Source organism: Phodopus roborovskii, unplaced genomic scaffold (genome assembly GCF_943737965.1).
Source record: "Phodopus roborovskii unplaced genomic scaffold, PHOROB, whole genome shotgun sequence".
Lineage (NCBI taxonomy): Eukaryota > Metazoa > Chordata > Mammalia > Rodentia > Cricetidae > Phodopus > Phodopus roborovskii.
The window spans coordinates 4,322,057-4,343,070 of record NW_026125281.1 but is presented as its reverse complement, the minus strand read 5'-3'; the positions used below and the strand labels follow the sequence as shown (position 1 = coordinate 4,343,070).

Genomic DNA, 21,014 nt, shown 5'->3' with positions numbered 1-21,014 from the left:
CTCACAACCATCTATAGTGGGGTCTGATGCCCTCCTCTGGCCTGCAGCACACATGTAAAAATATTTGAGTGTCTGTTATGTGGTGGTTTGAAAGAAAATGACCCCCCCAAAGGGAATGAATGGCACTATTAGGAGGCGTGGCCTTGTTGGAGGAAGTGCGTCACTGTGGGGCGGGCTCTGAGGTCTCTATTGCTCAAGCTTCCCTCCCTGTGATAATCATCGACTTTCTGTTGCCTTCTGGTCAAGGAGTAGCTAGTACCACACCTGCCTGCACCCTGCCATGCTGTCCGTTGTGATGATAAACTGTAACCCAGTGTCCCCAATTAAACGTGTTCTTTATGAAAGTTGCCATGGTCATGGTGTCTCTTCACAGCAGTAAAACCCTAAGATACCTTATCTGAAATTTTGGGGCTATATGTAATATATAATATATAGTCATTGTTTGGGTTAGGGAATATGTGTGTGGGCTTCACTAACTGAAAATGCCTGATTTAAAAATCCAAAAACCGAAAACTTGTAATGTTTTCCATATTAAGTACTCCCACCCTGTGCAGCATCCTTCTAGGTTCTTCTTTGGAAATGAAGATTCCCCCATACATTAGCAGTTTGGTCCTATGTTTATCTCCGTGCCTATTTAGACTTGCAAAATAATGTTTATTTAAAATCGTGGAAGAGCTTTTGCTCCAGGAAGCAAAGTTCGGCACTTGGATTCTGCTTTGAGTCCCGTGTCGTCAGGAACTTAGTCCTGAGCAAAACGTTAAGCTCAAACCCAATGACGAGTTTAGCCTTATGTTACCCCGGCTGATGGTGGTCTCCCATGCTTGGTGTCTGTCTTCAGTCCTCAGTCCTTTTGTCACACAGGAGCGCTCACAGGCATTGTAGCAGCCTGCTCCACAGTGATTGGGCTGGTGCTGGAGTCTGAGGGCCATCGCAAAAGGCAGAGCCTGCCCCCATGGGGGATGCTGACCTGAGGGCTGGGCTGTGTTTGTAAAACAAGGAAGTATGGAAGGATTTAAAACCGGAGATCAGATGTCTGCTATAGAAATAGTACTTGGATACTCGTTCCGAGGTGTCTTAGAGGGTACTGTCCCGATGCTGGGAACGGACATGACGACCAAGGTAACTCTTAAAAGAAAATGTTTAATTGGTGGCTTGCTCACAGTTCCACGGTGTCTAGAAGCAGACAGGCTTGGCGCTAAAGCAGTATCTGAGACCTTTACATCCTGATCCGCAGGCAGCAGCAGGCAGAGACACACAGATACTGGGCCTGGTGTGGGCTTTTGAAACCAGAGACACACTTCCTTCAGCAAGGCCACTCTTCCTGATCTCCCCCGGACAGTTCCAAAGGGGACCAAGCATCCAGGCATGTGAGCCTTGGGGGGGGGGCATTCCCCTTGAGAACACCGCATTCCACTCCCTACCCCCACGGAAGCTGTAATACTATGTAAAATGCATTTAGTCCAACTTCAAAAGTCCCCGTAGTCTGTCACAGTCTCAACAGGGTTTGGAAGTTCAAACACCTCTGAGGACTGGAGGCACACTCTCAACTCTAACCCCTACGGAATCAAGATAAAAAAAGCGGGTCACATACTATGAACACACAGTGGGGCCGAATATACGTTAGCATTCCAAAAGGAGGAAAGGGGAGGATGGTGAGGAAATGCTGGACCAAAACCCAGCAGAGCAAACTGAGTCACACAACACTAAGGCTGATGCTGGAAGGGTCTTGGATGGCTCTCCCTTCCGGCTTTGTTGACGGCAGCACACTGCTGTGTCTTGGGCTGGTTGCACACCCTGTACATAGCTCTCCTTGGCAGGTATCCCTCATCTCAGATATCGCCAACATCTTGGGGGTGTCCAAGGCAAGCCAGGCTTCACCGTCAAGCTTTACTCAAGGATCTCTGGGGGCATCCACACGGGGACTCCCCTGCGCATGCCCGGTCCCCTAGGCTTTCCTTGAGGTACAGAAGCTATTACTCAGTGAGCTTTTCCCACCCCTTGATTGCAACAGTTGCTATCTCTGCTTCTGAAAAGCTTGAGTTCTGCTTAGCTCCTGAGCAGGCTTGTTTGTGTTACTTTTGCTCCTTTAATGACTCTTTGACATCTTGTGTGTAGGCCACTGTTTTGGTTCTGCGGTGCTAATGGTTATTGTAATTGTTTATTGCCTTTAAAAGTTACTACACAATGAACCCCCTGTCGAGTGCCTCTGTAATGTGTGAGTAGCTACTGGTGGATCTTATCACCTTATGTGCTTTTCTTAAGGGTAGGGTACTGAGTGTTCAGCCATGTGCATTTGCTTCTTCCCGCCTGTCCATGCGCTTGCATGCCCTTCATCTGCTGGTTGCCATCGTGCTAGGAGGGTCACCGTGACAGGATTGAGGTAAGTGGCGGTGACTTACAGGAAGAGGAGAAAGCCTTCCCTGGCCCTCGGTGCATCAGAATCTGTGAGCTGGGAATGCTGGGAATGGGTAGGTAGACTGTGTCTGGGGTGAGTCACCCATGTACAGTTTAAGAGGGCACCAGAAAACTCTGTAATCAAATCATGTGTCAACACAGCATTTTGAAAAGATCAAATTCAACGCAAACAAAACCTATGATAACAGAGTAGTAAAAGTTAAACAAGGCTGAACTACCTATGCTGAGCCTCTCTGGGAACCTTTCTGTTTGGGCTGGGTGGGGTGGTGGTGCACACCTTAATCCCAGCACTCTGGAGGCAGAGGCAAATGGGTCTTTGTGAGTCTGAGACCACTCTGGTTTACATAGTGAGTTCCAGGACAGCCAGAGCTACACTGTGAGACTGGGCCTCAATATGTATGTATGTATGTATGTATTGAAAATATATATGTTTTTAAATTCCCCCTGATTTTACAAATTAATTCAAATGTGAATTAGTTTGATTTCTTGTGAGGAAATAAGCTTGAGAAGAGAAGGACTTACTTTAGCTTCCTAGTTGAGGGGGCTCGGTGTTAGGAGTGTGAAGTGGCTGATCATCCTGTGGCCCCAGTCAGGAAGTCAGGAAGCTGGACAGGACCCCAGGGCCTGCCCGCCCCCCCCCCCCCATGCCCTTCCTCTGTCGAGGTCAGTCCTAAGAGTCCACAACCTTTCAGAAACAGAGCCATCAGGTAGTGGCCGGCGGCCGGAACGTGAAAGCAGGCTTGTGTGGGATGTTTGATATTAGAACCTTAATCAAATACAATTGCGGTTTGGGGTGGCTCTTTTGACTTTCTCCTCTGCGTTTGATCCGAGCTGGCCTTTAGATGGGGCATGGTTAAGGGAAGATGAGAGCTGAAGATGCCACACTCGCCGCTCTCTGGAAATGTGGTCTTAACGGGGGCTCTGTTTCGGGGAAGGAGTGTAGTGGGTTTAGAAGTCTCTGTGTTGTTGTGGGCCGCGTCTCTACGTGGAAACAGCTGTTTGTCCTGGAGACTGTAGAACCCAGGCGGCTGGCCTGGAACTCCCAGCTCTCCTGTCTCAGCCTCCTGAGCACAGGGATCGCAAGCCTGTACTTATCTGCCCTGTGACACTGTGCTTATGTCAGTGAGTACAGGTTTAGGAAGAGCCGCACCGAGTTTCCCGCCTTCGCTGCCGCTTGGAAGGAGGCAGAGTCAACTTCCGTTAGCACATTTGACTTGCTCCTGTGTGGAGATTGTCTGCACAGGGAGCTGATGAGCACAACGTCTGTCCTGTGGGCTGGTGTGCAGGCCTTAAAATCCTCCGTCTACTCCCTGCTGACTTATTTGTACTGCGTTTTAAAGAAAGGTTATTGTTTTGTTGAGACAAGACCTCCTGTTGCCCAGGCTGGACTTAACCTAGGTCTTAGCTGAAGATGTCCTTGACTAGCGACTGTCCTGTCTCCTCCTAAGTGCAGGGGTTGTATGGATGCTTGTGTTTAGTATAAAGGTGGACGGTGGAGGAACACCATCTTCTGCTCTGTCATAACCGTTTGGAGACGGAGACTGAGAGGCAGGCATGGTTCCCAGTATGTGCGTTGGCATTCTAAGTCGGTGGATTTTATTGGCTATCCCAGATTTTTCTTTCATCTTTCCCCAAGATAGCCGTATCACAGCAACGTACAGAAAGTCGAAGCTTTCCTTCTAGTTTGGACGGTGGAGCAGCTGTAGGGGGGGATTTAGCTTAGCTTTCACATTTGGTGTCATCCCTTTGTTCCTTGACCCGCAGTTCTCCTGAAGACAGAGCCAGTGGCCGAGGAAGGGGAGGATGCTGTCGCCATGCTCAGTGCCCCAGAGAACCTGTCAGAGGAGGAGCAAGACGAGCTGAGACGGGAACTTGCCAAGGTGAGGCGGGCCTTCGTCATGGACCTTTGCCTTCAGCGTTAGGCCCTGTGGTTTCCAGAGCCTCTGGTAATGGCATTTGGTAAAGGGCTGAAGGAGAGGGGTGACTCCATTTGGGTGTCGGGTGACCTGGGGGTTGGGTGGCTTGGGGAGACGCACAGTGCCAGCTTCAGGCTTCAGCCCGACTTCCAGACAGAGTTCCAACTCCCTCTTTCCATAGCTTCCTGCTGCAGAATTCTTTTGTTACTGTTGTTTTGTTTTCTTTTGTTTCTTCATGACAGGGTTTCTCTGTGTAGCCCCGGCTGTCCTGGAACTCGCTCTGTAGACCAGGCTGGCCTCGAACTCAGAGATCTGCCTGCCTGTGCCTCCCGAGTGCTGGGATTAAAGGTGTGCACCACCACCGCCCGGTCTCTAAAGTTCGGTGTCCATTTCATCTGCACTCAGCACACTCAGTGTCTTGTAACTGTCACCTCTTTCAAGTTCTGAAGATGTTCCCCCCCCCCTGTCCCAAGGAGCCCTTGTGCTCTCTGAGAGGCCACTGAGCCTCCACCTGAGGCTGTTTCCCGCCCCCCTGTGGGTTTAGTTGTTTTTCTGGATATTTCACATGTAATGTGTGACCTGTGTGTCTCGGCTCCTTCATTCCGTGTACTCAGTATCACGCTTTTAGGGTGCATTCCTGCTATGCCATCTGTCAGTAATTTGCCCCCCCCCTTTATGGCTAATAACAGCCCATTGTATTTATCTTTCATACTGTGTTTTGTTTTTCCTACGTCTGTTGATGGCCAGGTATATTATTGACAACTTGGATAGTGAACCAGCCACATTTATGTACAGAAGGTCTTTCTGCATTCAGTTATTTTATGCACATGCTTACAAGTAAGATGATTTCACCATATACATTGAATTAAATATTTTATATACATCTGTGTGTGTGGTGTGTGCACCCCCCCCCCCCCCGCCAGAATTCACCAAGTGCACTAGAACACTTTCATTAGCTCAGAAAGAAACCCTGTTCCTATTGGCTGTCACTCCTCCCCCTTCCCCGTGCCCTAGCAACGAGTAGCCTAGTTCTTATCTGTAGACTGGCCCACACTGGGCATTTCCGATGGATGCCAGTCTAGTCTGTTAGGTTGTGTGACACTATTCCTTGGGAGACTTGTGCAACAGGCCAAAGTACAGATACCACCAAAGTCTAACTCGGTGAACCAGTGAGTTCTACTGAAGTTCTTAAAAGAACAAGAGTGAGCCGGATGGTGGCGCACGCCTTTAATCCTAGCACTCAGGAGGCAGAGGCAGGCCGATCTTTTGAGTCTGTGGCCAGCTTGGTCTCCAAAGCAAAGGAAGGAAGGGAGGGAGGGAGGGAGGGAGGAAGGAAGGAAGGAAGGAAGGAAGGAAGGAAGGAAGGAAGGAAGGGAAAGGTGGTTGGGGGATTGGTGAGTGTTATGAGTGAGAGGTTACTTCTAGGAGCAGAAATGACTGGAAGACAGCTGTATCCCCAGCGCCCTGGGTGACAGCTCACGAAAGCTGGGAATCTGAAACCCTGCACAGCTCAGGAGCAGGGCAAGCCTGAGTGTCTTTTCTGGGTGCCTCGGTTGGCCTGAGCCTCTTGTAGGCTGCTCTGCTGGACTCTGCGTGTTGTAGGAGGTACAGCTGCTCTGTGTCCCTCCCTCCTGCATCTGGCGGGCCTGAGCATTTTGTATGCAGTTCAGCTGACCGACATTTGCTAGGCAGCTGCGCTTGTCTGAGTAGCTTGCAGTAGTCTTCACTGCTGATGTGTGCTCAGGGAGAGACTATTGAACCTGGTCAGTTCCCACAACTTCCTGAAGCTGTTCTGAGTTGTTTACTTTGTGCATTTAGGGGGCTTCCCTGCAGGATGGAAACTTGCACCTCCCTTTAGAACTTCCTCCCTCGTTAACACCCTGCACTTGAAGGCACTTCCCTCCAACATGGAAGCTTTTAATCTGGGAGCCATCTTTGGTGAGGGTTGCTTCTCTGACTTAATGTGGTGTGCTAGTTTGTCCCCCGTGGTGGTGGTGAGCAGTCTTTTGGCCGAATGACGTTTCATCATATGGCCTCAGTTCTGCCATTCTTGTCAACTGATGGACATTTAGGCTGATTTCCTTCTTGAGGCTGTTGTGAGCAGGCAGCCTGTGAGCACATGTGTACACATCTGTCGGGGGCCACGGATTTTCATTCTCTTAGATTCCTGTCGGGGGCAATTACAGAACTGACCATAGCTGTGTGATTACACACACTGCGTCAGCCCGGGAGGAGCTGTCTCTCCAAGTCCTGGCAGCTGATTAACGATGTCTATTTTTATAGCAACTCCTAAAGTGGGTGTGGGGTGGCTTTTGGTTGACACTTGCTCGTTTACTAAAGGATGATTCCCCCTTCCAGTCGCCTCTGGTCGTACCTGGGAGAATTACCTAGTTCCTTTTCCCATTTAAACATCTGATCATTTGCCTCTTCATGCCCGAGTTTAGGATTCTTCATGTGTTTGGTGTGCCACATGTGCATTTGCCATAGACTTTGGGATTTCCCCTGTTGTGTTAGTTTCCTCTTGTCTCACGATGGTGAACTCTGAAGCACGGCCGGCTTCCAGGTCTGGAGGGTGAGTGGGTTGAGATAGGGTGTCTTGTAGCCCAGGCTGGCTCGAACTCGTAATCAAGGATGTCCTCAGCCTCCCTGATGCTCCTGATAGCATCTGGCACATGGACCTCTGCTCTGTGGCAGTTTTATTTTGATAAGCTCTGCCCTCTGCCCGGTTTGCTTATGCTGTATGTGTTGTTACATCTTAAAGGGGGCGGGGTGCTAACTAAAATTTTGGAGATTTGCCTCCATGGTTTGTTCTCAGACTTACTCCGTTTAGCAATTATGTACAGCTTTGTGATCCCTTTGGGTATTTTTTGGTTGTGGACCGAGCTAAGGGCGTCTCTTCATTTGTTTGTGTGTGGAAACGAGCTACCTGGATCATATTTGATTTGGGAAAACTGGCTGTTTTTCCTCCACCAAGTTCTCTTGACGCATTTGTCGAACGCGTTGCCTGTGACTCTGAACTCGGTTCCGTCAGCCTGTGTGTTTTCATTCTTCGTACCAAACACAACGGCCTCCCTCCGTTAGGTTAGGGCGCCCTGGAAGCACAGCTTTCACTCGCGATTTCTCTTGCAAGCTGTGTTCTGCACCTCAGGCCAGTCTCCCCTTCCCTCTCCCCCACCCCACGGAAGGAGGGAAGGGTTATGGCTGACACACACTAGCCAACAGCAGCAAGGGGTCTGAGGCACTGGCTGCGCCTTGCTGGAGGACTCTGCTTCTGGCGATGCGGTGCTGTCCGGGAACCTGGGTGGTAGCTCCGGCTCCCTCATCATTGTTAACAACACAGCTGTATCCGTCCTTACTCTGTTGCCCTTTCTCTTCTCAAATTACACCTTCTCAGCATGTGTCCGAACCACCGAAGGGGTTCACATAGTGCAGGGCTCCCTAGGGGATGTTGCTCAGGTCATACAACTATGGTTTTGGCAGATGCGCTATGAAGTCTTATGAAATGCACAAGAAAGTGGGTTGTGAACATTTCGGTGTTTGAGGTAGCGAGCAACAGTTTTTGTGGGCGGTCGGGTAGAAGTGTCTTGTAGGAAAGAGATCAGTAAGGTGGGTGTCGGGGTGGCTTGAGTATTACCCCTGCAAAAGGTTGAAGCCCCAAGGCTTCTGAGACAACAGAGCAGGATAATTGATAACACAGAGGGTGGGCTGCCGGAGAAAGCACTGTGTACCCCGCTTGCTAAAGACATAGGTAAAGTTAATAATAATAATAACCTGCTTACTAAAGACATAGGTAAAGTTAATAATAATAATAATAATAACCTGCTTACTAAAGACATAGGTAAAGTTAATAATAATAATAATAATAACCCGCTTATTAAAGACATAGGTAAAGTTAATAATAACCCGCTTACTAAAGACATAGGTAAATATAATAATAATAATAATAATAATAATAATAATAATAATAATAATAAATAAAACATAGCCAGGCGTGGTGGTGCACATTTATCACAGCACCAGCACTTGAGAAATAGAAGCGGTGGATCTCTGTGGATTTTTTTCTTTTTTTGAGACATGATTTCTTCATGTAGCCTGGCTGATCAGGCTATCCTGGCACTCAGAGATCTGCCTGCCTTCGCCTCCCAAGTGCTGGCATTAAAGGGATGTGCGGCCACCACCTGGCAAGATCTCTGTGAATTCGAGGCCAACCTGGTCTACGTAGAGAGTCCCAGCTGTCCAAGAATGCATAGTGAGATTCTTGTCTCAGACAAACACAAACAAACAAGCACACCACCCCCCTGAAAGTATTGGTAGCATCTGAGCGTGGCTTGCGTTGATGTCCGTAATAACTACAGAGCAGCTCTTGCCGTATTTTCTCCTCTACCCTGTTCCTCATAGGTGGAAGAAGAAATCCAGACCCTGTCTCAAGTGTTGGCGGCAAAGGAGAAACATCTCGCAGAGATCAAGCGGAAACTTGGGATCAGTTCACTTCAGGAATTCAAGCAGAACATCGCCAAGGGGTGGCAAGACGTCACAGCGACCTCCGCGTGCGTGACTTCACTGTGCACACTCTAGACTGTTCGAAGGGTGCCTTTGAACCTTTGCTTTGGGGAGAGGGAGAGGCGGGGGGGGGGGTGAGGATGTTCCCATTGCTTTGCTTTGGACCACGCAGCCTTTTCGTCCAGTTCTTCAGGGTAACGATTCTATTCTAATTTCGGTTTTCTAAGCAATAGAGAGCAAAACGATCTCATGCTCAGGATGAGGGAATCATATTCAGGTTCCCAAAGTGGTGGTTAGGATTCCTCCCTGTTTTTGTTTTTTGTTATTGTTGTTGTTTTTGTTTTTTAGACATTCTTAAAACTGTTCTAACCTTAAATTCTCCAAAAGATGCGTACCCTGTGCCAGAGTTTACAGAAAAGCCCGGCTGACATCCCCCCCCCCCGTTTTGACTGCAGATACAAGAAGACATCTGAAACCTTGTCTCAGGCCGGACAGAAGGCTTCCGCTGCGTTTTCATCCGTTGGCTCCGTCATCACCAGAAAGCTGGAAGATGTAAGGTATGTATGTGTTTCCCCTGGCTCACCCAGTAGTTGTGGGGAAACTGACTGGAGCTGTCATTGCCATCACCGTTGGCCCCGGCCTGTGGGTCAGGGTGCTGCCTTGCCCCCTTCTGTTAGAGTGAGGGAGGGTTCTCCTTCATACCAAGGCCTAAGGTGCTTGCCCGAATTCTTCTGGGCCTAGTATTCTAACCCTTTAAGGGCTGCTGAAAAATTCTGGTTGGAAACGTTTGCATCTCAGTCCCTCTCGGTCACTCAGTGTGAGTACGTCTCTGGTGTTTGCAAACGTGTGACTGTGGGCAGAGCCGGGTGTCTTTCTGGGGGAGAGCGCAGAAGTGCACGCTTGCTTGGCCTGAGAGCTTCACTGTGTGTGACACTGTGTGTGACATGTGTACGTCACGGTGTGGTTCCAAGGTGCTTCTGTGTGCACTGGTGTGTACGAACCCCCGAGCTTTACGTGTATTCATGATCAGGCCCAGGTCTTGACTTTGAGTTTCTTTTTTTTTTAAACTGTACATTGTATTTGAGATTAGTTTTCAGATTTTTTTCCTTTTGGCAAGACCACTCCACGGTGCCTTCGTGTTTCTGTCTACCGCCACAATTAGAATAGCGCCAGCCGCGGGCAACATGGCTTGCACGGGCTGTACTTCTGTTGGTGTACGCACTTTCCGTTTGTCTCTTTCTAAGCTTGGCTCGCATGACGTATGCTTTATGTGTGGGGACGATAGGTTTTACAACCAGAATTTTGTTAGTTGAATTGGTCTGGCCAATCAATATTTTATACTGTGTATTGAAATCCATTTCCTCATCCGTTATATTTGGGAGGACCGTTGTTGTCCCAAGTATGATCTTAAGGACAGATTTCCTGAGCCCCTCGGAGAGTCTTGGGTATGGCGCACCTGCCGGATGATCCCTCTACTTTGCACGCTGGCTGACTCTTTTAGTGTTGCAGGGGCTGTGGGAAACACACACCCACCCTTATAAAAGCCGGCTGCTGTGTAATTGTGATGGGCTGGGCAGAACTTCCTGTCTGTTTTAATGCTTCCTCTGGCTTCTTACAGACTGCAGGCCTTTGCACATTCCTTTAGGTAAGGAGAGCTGAACGCCTGCTGCCGCCTAGCAGCTGTGAGAGATGAGTGTGTGCGAGACGAGATGCTGATGCCTGGGTAGATGCTCGTGTGCGTCCACCGTGTGGCTCTCCTGCGTTCACAGTAGCTTCTGCTGGAGTGCGTGCGGTTCCAATCCCAAGGGAGGGTTTCCTTGTATACCCTGTGTAATGGACCAGGTGAATGCAGCACAGGGGATGTGGAGATGATTTTAGAAGCTCCGATTATTACTATTTTTTTTTATTTTTATTTTTTTTACCATGGCATACAGAATTCCTCCCGTCTGATGTCTGACTTTGTTTGGCTTTGATGCTTTTGTTTCTTTTGGTGCTCTCGTAAGGATGTTGGAATTCTCTCCTTCATGTGGGTCCTATTACGTAATTATAATAGCCTGCTTATGTACTGTCTCGTGGTATTAACTCTTCCGTCTTTCTAACGGTTTCAGTACCCACACGTCGGCTCTTACCCACGATGCACTTTTCAGGATTTGCCTTATTCGCCCATAGGCTTAGCTGTTTCGTTATCTCTCCACTGGCTGCTCTTTAAGCACACAGGGTAGGCTGAGGGTGTGCCCGTGGGAAAGGGCACATGCGTTAGGAAGTGCGCGTTCTGCCCTGTAGGGGTCGCTGTGACAACTCTGATTGTATGATTACACATGGAGGTTTTGGAGGAGAGGAATGAGATATATCCTTAGGCAGTAAGCAGGAAGGGTGCCTCCTCCATTTCCATCTCTCTCATCGCCTTAAGGGACCCTTGCCATGACGTAACTGCTACTGGGTTTTTTTTTTTTTTTTCTCCTCCTGTCTCCCTTTTCTGGTTGCTCATTTTTAAAGTCAGACTACAAAGGGATGAGTATTTGCGTATATACACGCCATTGTATTCTCTTGTTATCCATCTCTACTGCCGCCGTCTTCACAATCCTCTATTTTTTTTGTGTGTGTGTGTGTGTTACATGAATTCCATTATCCACCGATTTTTCTTTCTTTCCTCCTTCTCCTCCTTCTCATGATCTCATTTCTGCTCCCTCCCCCCAAACCTTGAATAAGCCATGGGAACCCCCCCCCCCCGCCCTTCTCTTGAATAAGCCAACAGATACATGCAGCTCCAGCTGGAATCAGGGTAAAACAAAGAGACGCATAAGCTGTCATCGTTGAACTATTTAAAGTTAAGATTATGATTAAAAAAAAAAAAATCAAGTAGCCAATGATTTAAGCACCTGTGGGAAAGTAGCTTAAGAGTTGGGGGCAGATGAGTAAGAATTGCGTCTTATAAGCCATTCTAGCACAAGGGTGCCCGCAAAGACAGACACAGCTTTTGCTAGGACAGGTGTCCTTGAGTGGTGTGGGGGAAGGAGCCGGGGCCTTGGGATGCCTGAAGAGTAGAGGAGCTTGCAGGCACTTGGTCTTCAAAGTGTCGCGTGTGGCGTGAACACAAATAAAGTGCAGCAGTGTGCAAGGCCTGTGGAGAATGACACGCTTCATTTACAGACTGCTCTTTACCCACAGTGTTGGCACGATTAAAGCTGTGTATAAGTTTAGTCCAGTGTGTGCCGTCTCCTTATTTCACGTAGAAATACCGGTTGTACCGAGCTATTTTGAAGTCGACAAATGTTGTTCTCGAGAGGTTCGTGCATGTATAAAGGACACTCCCCAGCCCACTCTTACTTCTCTTCCAACTCTGCCAGCCCCCTCCTCTTTAGAGATGCCCTTCCCGTATTCTTTAGTGTTTGTTTACTTCAGTGCCCTTCTGAACTTAACCAGGGCCGTCTGTGTTAGCCTGGGCTTGGAATTAGCCATCGCAGCACTGGAGGTTCACCAGTGTGTATACAACTGAATAAATATTATGCCTCCCCATCTCCGGGAATCTATTAGCTACTAGCAGTTTAGCAGTGAGAGCTTTCTTCTAGGCACAGCGCCTAGGAATTAAATGATTGCAGGCACTGTGTCAGGCTTACAAGGTGACATTTCGTAGCCTTCTCCTCTCCTTCCAGCCCTTGTATCCTCTCCTCTCCTCTCCTCTCCTCTCCTCTCCTCTGCTCTGCTCTCCTCTCCTCTGCTCTCCCCTCCTCTCCTCTGCTCTCCTTTCCTCTGCTCTGCTCTCCTCTCCTCACCTCTGCTCTCCTCTCCTCTGCTCTCCTCTGCTCTGCTCTCCTCTCTGCTCTCCTCTCCTCTCCTCTGCTCTCCTCTCCTCTGCTCTCCTCTGCTCTGCTCTCCTCTCCTCTGCTCTCCTCTCCTCTGCTCTCCTCTCCTCTGCTCTCCTCTCCTCTCCTCTGCTCTGCTCTCCTCTCCTCTGCTCTCCTCTCCTCTCCTCTGCTCTCCTCTCCTCTCCTCTGCTCTCCTCTCCTCTGCTCTCCTCTCCTCTCCTCCCCTCTCCTCTCCTCTGCTCTCCTCTCCTCTCTGCTCTCCTCTCCTCTGCTCTCCTCTCCTCTGCTCTCCTCTCCTCCCCTCTCCTCTCCTCTGCTCTCCTCTCCTCTCCTCTGCTCTCATCTCCTCCCCTCTCCTCTCCTCTGCTCTCCTCTCCTCTGCTCTCCTCTCCTCTGCTCTCCTCTGCTCTGCTTTCCTCTCCTCTGCTCTCCTCTCCTCTCCTCTGCTCTCCTCTGCTCTCCTCTCCTCTCCTCTGCTCTCCTCTCCTCTGCTCTCCTCTCCTCTGCTCTCCTCTCCTCTGCTCTCCTCTCCTCTGCTCTCCTGTCCTCTCCTCTGCTCTCCTGTCCTCTCCTCTGCTCTCCTCTGCTCTGCTCTGCTCTCCTCTGCTCTGCTCTGCTCTCCTCTGCTCTGCTCTCCTCTCCTCTCCCCTGCTCTCCTCTCCTCTCCTCTGCTCTCCTCTGCCCTTTCCTTTCCCTTTCTTTTCAGAACAGGATCTCTCTCTGTAGCTTTGGAGCCTGTCCTGAACTGGCTCTGTAGACCAGGCTGGCCTCTGACTCAGAGATCCGCCTGCCTCTGCCCCCTGAGTGCCGTGATTAAAGGCGTGCGCCGCCACTGCCAGGCCAGCCCTGCATTTTTCTGCCCCCTCTTCTATAATGTTCTTAAACTTTAAGGAAGCGGTGTAAATGTTTGTCTTGTTCTTACTGACAAGCAACTAGTGTGCATCACTATGTAGAAACCAGTCTTTTGATGAAAACTTGGAAACAGGAATGATGGGAGATGTCATTCTGTTAATGTTTCTCTTATTGGTTAATGAATAAAGCACTGTTGGCCAATAGGAGAGCTAGATAGGCGGGACTAGGAGACAAGGAGGAGAGAGGAAGTAGTAGGGAGGAGTTCCAATATGGAGGACCTACAGGGTAGAATGCCGGTCTCTCTCCGGTAAGATGAGACCACGTGGAAATAATTAGATTAATAGAAATGGGTTAATACTTAAGACAGAGCTAGCTGATAAGAAACTAGTAACTGGTCAACAGAATTATATCTAACACAGTGTTTCTGTGTGTTATTTGGGACTGGCATGGCGGTGGGACCTGACCAGGCTGGCAGGGAAAAACCTTACTCCTAACACAGGAAAAAAGGTTTCTCTTCTAAACTCTGTATTTCTTATAGATCAGAGATCAGCAGAAGTCCCTTAATCTGTTTCATGTTTTCAGGCACATAAAGAAAACAAATCACATCTTTCAGATCATGGGGGTCAGAGAGGCAGATTCTGGCCACATTCCTCCAGGAACCATCCAAGGAGATAGGCTGTTTCCTAGTTCCAGGAGCATGACCCGGGTGGGGGTTCCGGTGGGAGCTAAGAGGATGGACATCTGAGTTCGCTTTTGCCAACTGCTCTGAAGCAGATGGTGAACCCCATTAACTGTCTGTCCTCAGTGCCCTTCATGTGGCAAACTCCAGCTTAGTGACTTCATGCTGATGTCATTTTGGGTATAGAAAGAGAAATGTACTGCTTTTGCTAAGTCAGCTATTTCCACATCAGTATTTTCTTTTTTAAAAAGCATGGTCAGTAAATGAGTTAACATTTGAGGTTCAGATATCTGTAACAGTGTTGGCTAGGTTAGCGGAGGGATGGAGGAGAGAAAGGGCAAGAGAGAGGTAAAGAGAGAGATGAGACCAGGGAGAGGGTGTGTGAGAACAGGTGTTGATGGGAGACGTCATTCTGTAAATATGTTTCTCATACCGGTTAATGAATAAAGCACTGTTGGCCAATAGGAAAGCAAGATAGGTGGGACTAGGAGACGAGGAGGATTCAGGGAGGTAGTAAGGAGGAGTCAACAGGGAGAGACCAGGGGGACGAGACTCAGGCCCCACTCCCCGGTAAGGTGAAACCACGTGGAAATACATAGAAATGGGTTAATAATTAAGACAGAGCTAGCCGATAAGAAACTAGCACCTGGCCAACAGCGTTATATCAAATACAGAGTCTCGGTGTGTTAATTGGGGCTGGCGTGGCGGCGGGACAAGACCAGTGGCGGGCGGAAAAACCTACTCCTTACAAGGTGTTTTGATGTTTTGAAAATGAGAGCCCAGCCTGCCTGGTGGGACAAGGTAATGAAAACTGACCCCCCCCCAGGCCCGAGGAGACAATAATTGGACACCCATGACAGTAGTGTGTATGTTTCCTCCAACACATTCCTTCCTGTTTTCTTTACATACAGGCAACATACGGAGCCATGCTTTTATAACATGGAGAAATCCTTTGGAAGTCCCTTCTCACTTTAACCACTGCTGCCTTTAAACACAAGCGATGGTCTCTTGTGTTTTCCTTTCAAACGAGTATTTCTTCATATATGTACGTACACACACACACACACACCAATATTTTTAATTTGTTTGGGGTTTTATTAAGGTCATTCCCGACTATTGATTTTTACTGGAAACTACTGCTCCCTGTGAGAAAAGAACAATCTTCTTGTGCCCTATGAAACAGTACGTTTTGGTCGGGAGCTGGGCCGTTGTGATAACTTCCTCTGCCTTCCACATTCACATCTCCCAGTGTTAGTTATCGAAGGTGTTCATTCATTCTGATGTGGTTGTGAAAGGCTAATTATGTGTCAGACCCTGTTCTAAGACCTGCGGATACTGGAAACTTTTCTAAGAGAGATAGTCTACCATGGAAAATGATGGCTAACGGCTATCTGCTGGGTAAGAAGACGTGAGCACTTCCAAAGTAGGCGTGGTTATTGCTTTGATAGTACAGTCGGGAGGACACTGAGCTAGAGGAGACTACGTGACTTCAAGGTTACAAAGCCAGTGTAAGTGGCTGATGGTTCAGATTTGACCCCAGGGCCCTGGTCTCAGAGCTGGCTGTCTCCTCAGAGCAGTGAGCTTGAAAGTGACCCCTGAGCCCTGGGCATCGGCCAGCACTGTTGCTCTGGTATTGTAAGGGCAACATGGCACTACTTTTAGAAGCCTGCCTGCCACATGCCAGGCTTCCATCACACGTTAGCCTATGCCCTTCTCTGCATGGTCCTTCCTTTTCCTTCCTCACTCTGCCTATCCTCATTGTTAGAGATGGAAGGATAAAACAACCGTGTCAGAGACGAGAAGAGAACTAAGCAGCTAGTTCAGCTTTTTAAAGGAATGAGTAAAGTGAGTCCGAGATAGACGGAGAAGTTGCTCTGAGAAGCAGCCCTGCCTGGGCTCCCTGTCCCCGTCGTGTTTGGAGAGGCCTCTCAAATCAGGGTGGGAGATTTTTTTTTTTTTAAACAGATTTTGCTTTCTAGAGGTGACAGACCCGCATAGCTTGTCAAGCCATGACTCTGGCTTTCTGTTCTGGAAGGTTCCATATTGCGTTCAACTATGGATGAAGCAGGAGCTGATATTTCAGTTGAGGAAGCTTTGTTTAACTTTGTGTGGGAGGAGCCAGGAATGAAAGGACAGCTGCCCACCAACTGAAATGTCATCTGGGTGTGGCTGTTGAGGGGATTAGCTAATGGGATGGGGTTGGACTGATGTGCTTCCCACTAAGATGGCTCTCAAAGCAATTGACTCCTCTAGCAATTGACTCCATTCTTTGTTTTGGAGTTGTTTTTTTTTTTTTTTTTAATTATGAAATAGAGCTACAGAAAAATATGCAAATTCAGCCCAGTGATTTTTCGCAAAATAAACAGTTCCTTGTCTTTCCTTACATATTGTCTCTGAGGCATATTTAATATATATTAGCTTGTGCACTACTGGCAAGACAACCCAGTTTAAAAGCTTTTTACATGACAGTAGGAACAGGTCCTAGATTTGCATGTGCCTTTTAAAAACTTCAACTTTATTCACATATTTCCTCCTTTTGTTTATATTGTCAGACGGTGTGTGAATTCCGTGCAAAGTCCGTTTACCATATTTGGCCACTACTCACCTTCTGTGGACAGAATTTAGTAGCTTCTCCTGCTGAAGTGACTCTTCTAGGGAAGAATGTTTTTGTTGGGGAACAGAACATGACATGTGTTAGCTCAATGCAAAAAGGGAGTGTTTTGCACGAATACAAAACTGTTTTGTAACTCAGGGAGTGGGCAGAGAGGAGCCCAGCCTCACTCAGACCAGCCTGACTACTGGAATAGCGTTGGAAACTGAGGTAGCATCTGGAACCCTAGGACATCTGAAAGTTCACCCTCTCCTGCCTCACCTTGTACCTGCATGGCTGTCTCTCCATCCTTTCTAACCTCTATCTGCGCTTCTATTTCTCTTTTCTTGGGCTACGGCCTTTCCCTGGGTCCTTACGGCTTGTCATGGTCGGACAGTTCTTCCGCAGCCTTTCCAGCTCAGAACTCACCCCTTGCCTGAGACAGCAGCTTCCTGCCTGATTTCAGGGTCAGGCTGTTGTCACAGCCCCCACACCCTATTCAGTGCTGGCAGTCTGCAGACTGATAGGAGGTTGGAAGTGTTGGGGGGTGGGGTGCTCCCCCGGTGTATCACAGGAGATAGGGTCAACGGTGTTTGCGGGTATGTGGCTCTTCCCGGCTCTTCCTTTAGAGGGGCCCACGGAAGTCCATGTGATGATTCACGTTCTGCTGTTAAGAATTTAGAAGGATTGCTTTCGTTAACCTGTGCCCTACAATTATGGGAACAGTACAATTGAAAGGATCAAATAGAAGAATCTTCTCCATCCCCTCCCCCCCCCCAGTGTAATCCTGCCCAAGATGCAGCCATAGCACAGGCCTTCTGTGTAGGGTGGAGAATTTGCTGTGTGACAAATAGAACAGCCCGGTGGTGTCCTGATTGTCTCTGTTACAGAGTTTTCATATTCGGCTGCACATCCAGACCATACTGTGTATAGTAATATCAAACTAGTCTTGATATCACACAACACGTTGTCATCTGCAACAACAGCCTTTGAAGAAACTTAGTCATAAACACACAAACACTTTTAAATGCCATTAAGGATTAATATTTGAACCATTTGCATTACCGGAAAGAAAGCTTTCTTACCAAAAACCCGTGGTAGTGACCAAAATATGTACAACATAGCAGTGTGAGCAAGAACAAAGCATGTAGGTATAGTCTTTTGTTTTGTGTGTGTGTGTTTTTTTTTTAGGAGCCCAAGAATGAAGACATTTTAAGCTATTGAGCTGGTGTCTAGGGAAAATAGCTGAGGGCAGGCTCAAAAGCTTTGCCAACCAGTGGACTGTACTGTTATGGGGTAGAAGTTCAACCCCAGAATATAGAGAGCTGAATGGTACATGAACACTCTAGGGAGTCTTGAGGTAAAGTGTGAGCATCTGTAAGTGAGGGACAGAGGCTGTTACTGCTAAGGAGTGCTATGGGATTAGTAATAACTTAGTTATTAAATGGGTGATAGATTTAGAAACCGCCCTGCTCCAGGCTATAAACAAATACCTAGAGAAAGATGCCCACTGCATCCCATCCGGGGCTTGTGTGTGCTCCCGTGTGTGTGTGTGTGTGTGTGTGTGTGTGTGTGTGTGTGTTTGCATGTGTTTGCATGCTTCACTTTTGAGGGGAGGTTGTGAATACTGAGTGGAGACTCCTAAAGACCCAAGTTCTGTTGTCAGTTTTCCGCTGTTACCTTGGGCTGCCTTTTCCCTTCTGAGCCTTGAGCCTTCCAGACTCAGGTAAAAGCACATGGCAGCTTTCAGAGCTCGAGGGGAAGACACACCTGTCTTCCGAGCGCCCAGACTGATTCAGTTGAAGTTGGCTTATGAATGGAAGGAGACTCTTTTGGAATAGCTTTGACATCTCCCTCCCACCTCAAAAAGTAGCATTGTTGACAGTGGCAAAAGAATGATCTGTCCGAGAAAGCCTTGCATATCAGAAAAGCGTGGTCAGCTTCTTAGGTGGCGTCAGTACATACTAACCCTGTAGTGTGGTCACTACACACTAACCTCTTTCTGTCTCTTTTAATGCCTGCCTCAGCATACGCTCCATCCAACATTCGATTAGCATGCCTGCTATGAGGTAAAGTATATCTTGGCAAGATGCTTCCGCCCTTTGTTTGGATGTCAAGCCCAAACCATTGTTTCTTAACAAGCTGTGCTTTTAACACTGTTACAATTTACAGCTACTTTTCTTACAATGTTGCAATGGATTTATGCCATGCAAAACACGAAATTTTGGTTTTTGTTTGTTTGGTTTTTTTTTTGTATTTCAATTTCATTTTATAAAATCTCTATCTGAGATCGGTTGATTTGGAAAACACGTGGTGGTGCAGAATGAAGCTTTCCTAGTGCAGTGGCTCGGGATTATTTTGTCCCTTTTTTGTTAGCTTTGGTTACAGCCCCCTTCCTTCCACCACCCTATCACAGAGTGGCCTTTGGAGCCAGCCAACCTTGGGCTGGCTTCCTTCCTTCCTCTTTCCTTCCTTCCTTCTTCCTTCCTTCCTTCCTCCTTCCTTCCTCCTTCCTTCCTCCTTCCTCCTTCCTTCCTCCTTCCTCCTTCCTTCCTTTCTTCCTCTTTCCTTCCTTCCTTCCTCCTTCCTCCTTCCTTCCTCCCTTCTTCCTTCCTTCCTTCCTCCTTCCTTCCTCCTTCCTTCCTTCCTTCCTTCCTTCCTCCTTCCTTCCTCCTTCCTCCTTCCTTCCTTTCTTCCTCTTTCCTTCCTTCCTTCCTCCTTCCTCCTTCCTTCTTCCTTCTTCCTTCCTTCCTTCCTCCTTCCTTCCTCCTTCCTTCCTTCCTTCCTCCTTCCTTCCTCCTTCCTCCTTCCTTCCTTCCTTCCTCCTTCCTTCCTTCCTTCCTCCTTCCTTCCTCCTTCCTCCTTCCTTCCTTTCTTCCTCTTTCCTTCCTTCCTTCCTCCTTCCTCCTTCCTTCCTCCTTCCTTCCTTCCTCCTTCCTTCCTTCGTCCTTCCTTCTTCCTTCCTCCTTCCTCCATCCTTCCTCCCTTCTTCCTTCATTCCTTCCTCCTTCCTTCCTTCCTTTCTCTCTCTCTTTTTTTTTCTTTTATTTGTTTGGTTTTGCTTTTGTTTTTTGAGACAGGGTTTCTCTGTGTTCTTTTGGAGGCTTTCTCTGTGTTCTTTTGGAGGCTGTCCTGGAACTCGCTCTGTAGACCAGGCTGGCGTCAAACTCACAGAGATCCACCTGCCTCTGCCTCCCACGTTCTGGGATTACAGGTGTGTGCCAGCACCACCACCCGGCCCCAGGCAGAGGCTTTTTAACAGGTGAAAGCCCTGGCTTGGGCTTCAGTCTGTGTAGGAATCAACCAGAAGGGTAGTTACAGTGCTGCATGCTGGACCAACCCGTAGAGAGTTCATTCTCCTGCCTTGTTCTTGAGAGCTGGTCCTGACGTGGGGGAGGCGGGTTGTCACATGTGGACAAGCGTTGGCTTTGTAGTCCCTCTATGCTGTGCTTTTAACTGTGCAACAGGGTGGATATTTATGGTCCTATGGGTAGGGTCCTATGGGTGAGGGAGAAAGCCCAAAGCATAGAGGAAAGAAAAGCTTCTGAGTTCTCGGTCCCTTCCGCCTGACACAGTTCTTTTGGAATCAGGGTCCCTGTAAGAGACCCTCACAGTTTGTCTCCATGGTTGTAGTGTTTTGTGTGCTCACGTGGGAATCCTGCCCTGCAAGATGAGCCGAGAAAGCAGAGTTCTAAAGCCTGGTGCCCGGGTTCAGGAGATTTCATGATGGCATTATCTTACATTCTGTTGGGGAGGTGACAGAGCTGATGTGGTCTGCCTTCTTCCTTTTCCATACAAGTCCACATGACAATAGCACTTATATCTCAGAGGGATATTCTTTATGATCTTCAAAGCAAACTTATAGAAACACTAGCTCAGAAGCTGGTCCTATATAATAATTGTACATACATGTCCATACCTGTGCACACACGTGAGCTAAATACCGGCTCCTTTGCTAATTGTGAATAGCAGCAAAGAGAAATGTAGCCCTTTCTGATGCTTTGGAGACTCTTGACTGTTTCTCACAGTGGTTGCAATTTTACTTTTTTTTTTCTATCTTCATAGAAACTCCCCAACTTTCAAGTCATTTGAAGAAAAGGTTGAAAACTTAAAGGTAAGTAAAGAGGTGTGATCTGTCTTCATGACACACTTTTGGCTGCCTTACATATTCACGTGCAGCTGGAGAGAACTTTAAGACTTGTACCCTTCGTGCCACTAATGGACGTGTGTGTGTGTGTGTGTGTGTGTGTGTGTGT

The 21,014-nt window shown here is 48.1% G+C and overlaps 1 protein-coding gene across 3 annotated transcripts in view; it reads left to right on the top strand.

Moving 5' to 3' along the window:
* Positions 1-21,014, top strand: part of Tpd52 (tumor protein D52) — a 140,521-nt gene that overhangs the window by 43,005 nt on the left and 76,502 nt on the right. For 2 of the 3 annotated variants that reach the window (XM_051196704.1, XM_051196695.1), the window contains exons 2-5: positions 4,180-4,295; positions 8,730-8,878; positions 9,287-9,388; positions 20,824-20,872. In XM_051196704.1, the coding sequence (XP_051052661.1) occupies positions 4,180-4,295; positions 8,730-8,878; positions 9,287-9,388; positions 20,824-20,872 (416 nt within the window). Of the gene's footprint in view, positions 1-4,179; positions 4,296-8,729; positions 8,879-9,286; positions 9,389-18,785; positions 18,828-20,823; positions 20,873-21,014 lie in introns of all 3 variants that reach the window. The other variant, XM_051196687.1, reaches the window with a different exon arrangement.